This window comes from Gigantopelta aegis, chromosome 4, assembly GCF_016097555.1.
Source record: "Gigantopelta aegis isolate Gae_Host chromosome 4, Gae_host_genome, whole genome shotgun sequence".
Lineage (NCBI taxonomy): Eukaryota > Metazoa > Mollusca > Gastropoda > Neomphalida > Peltospiridae > Gigantopelta > Gigantopelta aegis.
The window spans coordinates 57,099,369-57,108,249 of record NC_054702.1 but is presented as its reverse complement, the minus strand read 5'-3'; the positions used below and the strand labels follow the sequence as shown (position 1 = coordinate 57,108,249).

Below are 8,881 nucleotides of genomic sequence, written 5' to 3'. Positions count from 1 at the left end.
GTGTCTGAGAAGTAACAGTTATGGATTCGAGTTTTAGTCTATTTTCAGAGGGTATTTCACCACTTAAAAGTCACAGACTCATGTTTTCCTCAATTGTAACTTTATCCAAATGTGTTACAGGTTTGTAGATTAACTAAACTTAGTGTTCATTTTCACAGGTTGAAACTAGGGTCTATCCCTTTAAAAATAACCGTACACAAACGATAGCCATCCAAGATGAACTTAAATTATATCTATTAATGGTAACTCCTTTAAATATACACGATTGTACTAACATAAGTACGTTTATAATCAAGGCTCAAATAGTAAGACAAAATAGTCTACATACTGAATTTGACATTTGTCATTTATTTTGTACAAATTAATTTTATATTAACTTATAACATAAATCTTAATGGGACAGTCCTGAGTTTACAACCATTGTAAAATGTTTCCGACCAATAGAGCCTATTCGATGACGTAACATACAAATTAAATAAATTTTCTTATTTAGAATATTAGTGTCTCTATTTACAAGGTGTTTGTTGTTGTCCTAATGCTTGTAGTAGCCCAGACCGGACTTTGCCTCCCAATAATTTCGTAAAAGTAAAAAAAATAGATATCACGAATTAAAGTAAAAACTGAGTGCTACAAACATTAGTATACGACCGTAAACACATTCGATATACAGACACTGGTATTCTAAACAAGAAAATGTATTTAGTATGAACTAGTAGTCGACAACAAGGCTCTGTTATCACAAACATCTTACAATGACTGCAAACTGAGGACAGTCCCTTTAATTAATTATCATGTAATTATGTCTATGGATTGCATTGTTTTTATGATGTGTGGAACACGCAGTGAAATGATTGGCAATCATGAATATATTTAAAGGGACATTCCTGCTGCAATTTTTAAGATATGATCGACTAACAGTCTTTTTAACGATTTTAATTACATATCAAATATATTTTTCTGCATAAAATATTAGTGGCTGTATATTAAATGTGTTTCTGATCGTTCTGATATTTGTACTAGGTTAAATTTCATTTTTTTTTTTTTTCGTACGTACGAAATTATTTGAAGACAAAATCCAGTTTGGGGATCTTACAAATATTAAGACGACCAGAAACACATTGAATATACAGACACTGCTATTCTAAACAAGAAAATACATTTATCATGTAAGTTTAATCGTAGAAATATTGTATTAGTCGGAAACATCTTACAATGCAGCAAACTCAGGAATATCCCTTTAAAATGTTACAACTGGGACATATGACTGCGTTAAAACACAGATTTCTACATACCAGAATTACAGAAGACACCAGCCGCATGTTGACCTCCACGCTCTGTCGTTGTCAAAATCTAGAATGACGGGGAACTGAACGTGTAGACTATTAGACCCGCCATAGCGGAGTAACAGATTACACTGACAGCTACCGTCACAAGGCATCACTCACCATGATAAAGTACCCGATATTATAACTATAGAAGTGACGTACTATAATAGTTCGTTCTCATAAGCGTCAGAAGATGACAGCAACTAAAGAATGAATGAATGAATGAATGAATGTTTAACGACACCCCAGCACGAAAAATACATCGACTATTGGTTGTCAAACTATGGTAATGCAAACAAATAAGGTGATGATCAACATCAATATAAAAATTCAAGATTTAAATGAAAACAGTGTAAAGAACTGTGCAAAAATACAAATATCACAGATAGATACTGAGTTTTACTCAAAATTTCAATTTGTGCTGTATTGGCCATTCTCAAAGAGAATGTTACACCCCTGCACCACGGTGAGGTTACAGCACGCGCAGGGGGCAGCTAAAGAGGGCGGGGGTGTAGCAATATATTAAAAAAAAAAATTCAACCTGGAGACAATGGATTATTATCAGTTGGGTGTGGCAGTGTCCCCAGGTCCCAAAGTTTCCGACGCCTATGGTTCTAACGGTAATTGTAATAACGATTTAACGGTATTGCAGGCCGTCGGAAAGAATTGAAAACTGAGGGCATCTTCAAAGTTAAAAGTTTGTTTTGTTTAACGACACCACTAGAGCACATTGATTTATTAATAATCGGTTATTGGATGTCAAACAGTTGGTAATTGTGATATATAGTCTTAGAGAGGAAACCCGCTACATTTTTTCCATTAGTAGCAAGGGCTCTTTTATATGCACCATCCCACAGACAGGATAGTGTATACCAGGGTCTTTGATATATATCTAATGAAACAAATTATATGTGCATCTGACGTCAAAAGCTATACAATATATATCTTGAAGTATTAGGGTATATGCATTGATTCTTGTGAAACTGATATCATCTACATACATGTATCTATTTAAAACAGTGTTAACAGAGTCATGATTATTTTATTTTAGTGAAATAGACATCTTTAGATTAACTTCTAAGGAGTGACAGTATATGCAGTTCTTGAAAACTATTTTTTCCATAGTTTTACACAGATGTGATAATACAGAAATTATAAAACTTACAAGTGCAAAGGTCAAGAAAATTCTGAAACTTATTGTTAAATTGTTTTATAGCACTCACTCTAGTTTGGGAATTAACACATTTCACAATCTTACATTATGCCTCCAAGAAATATAACACTTAGATTATTATGTTGCCATGTTATGTAACCATGGCACAACTAAGAGAATATAAAAAAATATAACACATGGTAGCACTGTAGGGGGCAATATTACAATTAAGCTTCAAAAGGTAACTGACGCAACGAGGTCATGCTATAAGTTCAAGTTTTTATTCATAAAAATCTATTCCAAATTTATTAATTTGTTGTTTGGGAATTGCTATTAAGATCTTAGAAACAAAATGCAATACTTACCTTTATCATATTCATCCAGTTTTATTTGTTTTAAAGTAAAGTTTGTTTTATTAATGTTATGAAATGGGTCTGATGACCGAGCTATTGTTGTGTGCGTCAGGGAATGATATGCTGATCCAAGATCAAGCGTGGGAGTTCCGTGTTTGAGACATCCAAATAATCGCATGTTATAACAATAACACATTTATCAAGCCTGTTGGTCAAATACAGGTCAATCGTCTGGCAATTACGCCAGGCTAATATTTTGAAACAACAGGATCTTCTCAAAAAAAAGAAAGAAAGAATTTTTTTTATTTAACGACGTACTCAATACATTTTATTTTACGGTTATATGGCGTCAGACATATGGTTAAGGACCACAAAGATGTCGAGAGAGGAAACCCGCTGTCGCCACTTCATGGGCTACTCTTTTCAATTAGCAGCAAGGGATCTTTTATATGCACCATCCCACAGATATGATAACACATACCACGGCCTTTGATATACTAGTCGTGGTGCACTGGCTGGCTGGAGTGAGAAATAGCCCGATGCGCCAACCGACGTGGGAGGGAGAGAGAGAGAGGCTGATTGGACTGCATGAGAGCACGAGAGCTGGAGGATGAGGGATCTTTTATATGCACCATCCCACAGATATGATAACACATACCACGGCCTTTGATATACCAGTCGTGGTGCACTGACTGGAACGAGAAATAGCCCAATGGGTCCACCGACGGGGATCGATCCCAGACCGACCGCGCATCGAGCGGGCGCTTTACCACTGGGCTACGTCCCGCCCCGATCTCAAAATAATGCACGGTACTTCTAGTTTCTGGTTTAAAATGACAGTTTCTTGGATAGAGTATTAATTTCTCTGAACACCCGGTATCTGTTTGAGTTGGCTTAATGTTCGGAAACCTTTTGAAACGTTCCAGCCTGAATATAGAATTATTTAAAAAGTATTTGGACTGTACTTTTGATATTTCACACCATTACTATATGAATATTTGCCACCTGCAAATATCCATACAGTAATGATTATGAAATATCAAAGTTACAGTCCCCATATTTGTTTTTGCTTTGGTACTATTCCATATTCAAGAGGATTACTGGTTTTTACTCCCCTACCGGTCCAACCGGAGGGGACTATAGGTTTCATCAGCGTCCTTCTGTCTGTCTGTCTGTCTGTCCGTTCGTCTGTCCGTCATCTGCCCCACATATGTTTTCCGGATGTTTTTTCCAGAAGGCCTTGAGATATTCACCTGAAATTTTGTGTATAACTTTATCATGTGCTGTTACAGATCAAGTTTGACTTTCATGACGATTTACCCATTTTTTGACGGTGTTATGTGAAAATTGGTTTTCCGGACATCTTTTTTAGAAGGCCTTGAGATATGGAACTGAAATTTTGAATATAGCTTTATCATGTACTGTTACAGATGAAGTTTAACTTTCATGGCAATTTACCCGTTTTTGACAAAGTTATAGTCCTTGAACTTAGAAGATATGAAAAAACTTTCCGGACTTTTGTTTTGAAATACCTGAAAATATTGAGATAAAATTTTGTATATAGCTTTATCATGTACTGTTACTGATCAAGTATAACTTTCATGGTGATTTACCCACTTTTCACAAATATTTGGCCCTTGAATTTAGGAGATACGAAAAAACTGTTGGGTCAGGTAGGCCTAGGGGACGTGTATTGCTTTAGCAGTAATCTCTAAATGCTTGTTTAGATTTTTGTTTATGACAATTCAAAACATTAAAACACTTCAAATGATCATGAAATTAAGTTTTTAGCCAAGTCGGCTCTCCAGATACGATTTAAAGGCTAGTATTGTGAATTGCTAAACAATCTTGCAGGTGGTTAGCCTACACACTCCAAAATAAAATATCACAATGCTACGCGGGGTCATACAGTGTGCACATCGTTTTTTCGGTTCATACTTGCATGAACCAAAAATTAATTGCGGTCAATTCTTAAATATACAGACAGAACAGGGTGGTTCAGATAATTATGCCATCCCTTTTCAACAATGGCAGACCCATGTTTTGGTATTAAATATGCCAAACACATGACCCACGTATAAATTGTTCACTCAAGCTGCTAACAAAATTGTAAAAGTCCATGATAGCCTGTAGAAAAAGTGATATATTTAGTGCAAAAAGGCAGGGGAAATCTCTATATGAAGTCTATGCTATCTGAATGTGTAATTTTTTGTGTTCTTTGGCCAATAAAACTCATATATTATATCATATAGGGCATAGGATCTAAAAGTTACAAAATATACGAAATTAAATTAAATTTGGCCACCATTTTGAATAAATTAAAGTTTCGGATATAAAAAGTGGGTCCTAGACCAAATATTCCACTAGATTCGTTTTCAATGACCTAAATGGCAATAGAAATGTCAAGGCATAGTTATTTAATGTAGAAAAAAGTATTTAAATGCCCAAGCCTAATACTATACTCTCAAGCTTTTTAAAAATAAACATATTTTATAATCGTGGTTTGTATTTTAGAGCTGAATGGAATTATATTCTGATTATGCAGGCACTTTAACATATTTGAACACTATTAAAATGGCCAATCCGGAATCTCAAACACTGTGCTACAAATAGGAGTAGCTGTAAAAAATACCACCATGAATTATAATATGCTACATAGAAAGTAAACATCATTTCATCATTTGAGTTAATAATTGTAGGTAATACTAAACCAAATAACTTCCGGCTAGGTCAAAGATAGAGGTGCGTCCAACTTTTGATAGAGAAGTGAACACCACAAGTCCTGTAATTGGTGATAAATGTGAGTGTGCTGGTTGTAAAAAAACAAGAGTTTCATCTGGGCAAACAATGTATGCAATCTTATTTCATCTGGTACCACTGTATCAAGTAGCCTTGTGCTTGAAACATGTATGGGGTACCTGTAAAAAAAAAAAAATCGAATTTTGTGCAGAACTAGGGTAGTCATAGACGCTACTCGTTATCTCAGAAATGAGCAGCTTGATCCCCAATTTTTTTCTGATTCACTTTAAGGGTGAGGGGTGGTAGGTATATCCGTGGCGTTTATATACGCGTGGAGTTTTAGCGTTATGTTACGTTGTCGATTTTGATACGCTCTATATTCTCAAATTACTAGGAGTTTTAGCCATACTATTATCAAATCGTATTACTGTTGTTTCCACAAATCGTCGTCTATGGGATTTGATTTGGTAGTAAACTCTGTATTCTCAAATTGCGCCTGCCTAAAAATAGTAGACAGAGAGAGAGAGAGAGAGAGAGAGAGAGAGAGAGAGGAGAGAGAGAGAGGGGGGGGGGTAGGTGACGGCACTCATTAAATCACTGTCAAAACAGTAATTATATTAGATGTTCACGAAAAGATGAAAGTACTTCCAAATAACCTTGTAGTCAGAATCATTCTTCACTAAGTGAGAGGATTATCTATTAAACTAAGTAAATTCCTTCATTCTTCTTGTTCCGACAGCATTTTGGGCTTGAACTCTCTCGGCACCCCCCCCCCCCCCCCCCCCCAAAAAAAAAGAAGAGGGTTTCTGGTGCTTCGCCACCCCCCCCCCCCCCCCATGGACCTTATGACCAGGACTTTGCCCTGCAGTCTCTGGTCCCCTGGGCCCCAGCTTCTAACGTTCATGATACCAGAAACAATGGAGATTGTTGAACAGTAGATAGTAAACGGTGTTAATAGAAGGAAGAAGAAATGTTTTATTTAACGACGCACTCAACACATTTTATTTACAGTTATATGGCGTCAGACATATGGTTAATGACCACACAGATAAAGAGAGAGGAAACCCGCTGTCGCCACTTCAAGGGCTACTCTTTTCGATTAGCAGCAAGGGATCTTTTATATGCACCATCCCATAGACAGGATAGCACATACCACTGCCTTTGATGTACTACTTGTGGTGCACTGGCTAGAGCGAGAAATAGCCCAATGGGCCCACTGACGGGGATCGATCCCAAACTGACTACGCATCAAGCGAGCGCTCTACCACTGGGCTACATACAGCCCTGGTGTTAACAGTGTCAGGGCAGTGAGTATCCAGAGATTCCCTCAAAACTAGAAGTAATATTTATTTGAAATGACCAAGTGTTGGATATTTTTGAAAAGGCAATACCCTGAACTATTAAGAAAGTCAATCGATTAGATTGGCTGGTTGTGAACAAGGTCGCATAGAGATCAAATGTCAGTTAGGGCAAAGTATAGTCAAGACAGTCAATGAAAAATGAAGCATTGAACGGAAACAAATTACAATAATATTTCAATTTAATTATATCCCTGATTTGACTACTACTACTACTACTACTACTACTACTACTACTACTACTACTACTACTACTACTACTACCATACACACACACACACACAATATATATATATATATATATATATATATATATATACATATACATACATACATACATACATACATGTATATATCAACATTTCTTAAATCATTATTAATTGCTTTAATAAACATTTATTATGTAGGCCTACGTGTGTGTTTCATTGTCGTATACAACTTTTAAGTATGTCATTAAATTCAAGGCAAACACCAACATTTCTTAAATTAATGTTACACTGTTTCAGCATACTTGTTTTTGGGTGTAGCCTACCAGTTTTACTCATTCACAGACTTCAGCATTGTCATTTTGATGTCATTTATGAGTGTACCAAGATCACCTTGTCATTTAAAGACGCCTCCCCCAACAGTATGAACATTTTTATAGTATTGGGTGGTCTTTTCTTTCTTTTTTCTTTTATTTAACGACACACTCAATACATTTTATTTACAGTTATATGGTGTTAGACATATGGTTAAGAACCACACAGATATTGAGAGAGGAAACCTGCTGTCGCCACTTCATGGGCTACTCTTTTCCATTAGCAGCAAGGGATCTTTTATATGCACCATCTCACAGACAGGATAGTACATACCACAGCCTTTGTTACACCAGTTGTGAAGCACTGGCTGGAATGAGAAATAGCCCAATGTGTCCACTGATGGGGATCGATCCTAGACCGACTGCACATGAAACGAACACTTTACCACTAGGCTACGTCCCGCCCCAGTATTGGGTGGAGACCAGTTAGAGTTTCTGCAAAACAAAAAAATTGAGTATGATGTTATGAAATTGAATATTTACAATGTTTGTGCTGAACGCCTCCCATAGAAAGAAAAGTAATGATAATGATAATGATAAGAGTAATTAATATTGTCAAAATGTCAGCTTAAAGAAAAAGAAAAAAAATCTGCAAAACAATTTGGGTATGGCACCAATACCAGTTTTACCCTCTGGCAGAAACCCTGTAATTGTGAGGTCAATAGGTGCATTCAGGTCACCCTGTTTAAATAATAAATCTTTTATTTTATTTTACAATGCATCTCCAGTGCTATCAGAACAGAGAATGACAAAATTGATCCATTTAATACAGTCAAACCTGTGTTGTGCTTCCAACAATGTAAATGTCAAAAGGTGGTCTTTTAATACAGGTGGCTGCTTACTGGTAATACAGGTCAGTGTATACTATATTAGATAAAATAATGTTTAATTAATCATCAACCATTAGATGTCAAACATTTGGTAATTCTGAAATGTAGTCATCAGAGGAAACCCGCTACATTTTTCCTAATGCAGTAAAGGATCTTTTATATGCACTTTCCCACAGACAGAAAAGCACATACTATGGCCTTTGTCCATTTGTGGTGAACTGGTTTGAACGAGAAAAAAACAATCAGTTGAATGGATACACCAAGGTGATTCGATCCTGCGACGCAAGCACATCAAGTGAGCACTCAACCAACTGAGCTAAATCCTGCCCCCCCCCCCCATATTATATTAGATGATTTGTGAGAATGAAAATGTGGCAACTTATCATAGGTGGCTGCTTAATACAGGTGGCCACTAGAGAAGGTTTGACTGATGTTCCATAAATGATTGACAGAAACCAATAGATTAACAATGATACCAGAAAAAGAGATTGGGGCAGGGTAGTGTGGGGTTGGGGGATGAACAGTAAAAACAAACCCCACAAG

The 8,881-nt window shown here is 36.4% G+C and overlaps 1 protein-coding gene across 1 annotated transcript in view; it reads right to left on the bottom strand.

The window, feature by feature from the left end:
• Positions 1-1,585, bottom strand: part of LOC121370805 (mucin-2-like) — a 9,950-nt gene extending 8,365 nt beyond the window's left edge. The window contains exon 1 of the mRNA XM_041496281.1: positions 1,293-1,585. Within this exon, the coding sequence (XP_041352215.1) occupies positions 1,293-1,319 (27 nt within the window). The 5' untranslated portion in view covers positions 1,320-1,585. The remainder of the gene's footprint in view (positions 1-1,292) is intronic.
• Between the last annotated feature and the right edge of the window lie 7,296 nt (positions 1,586-8,881).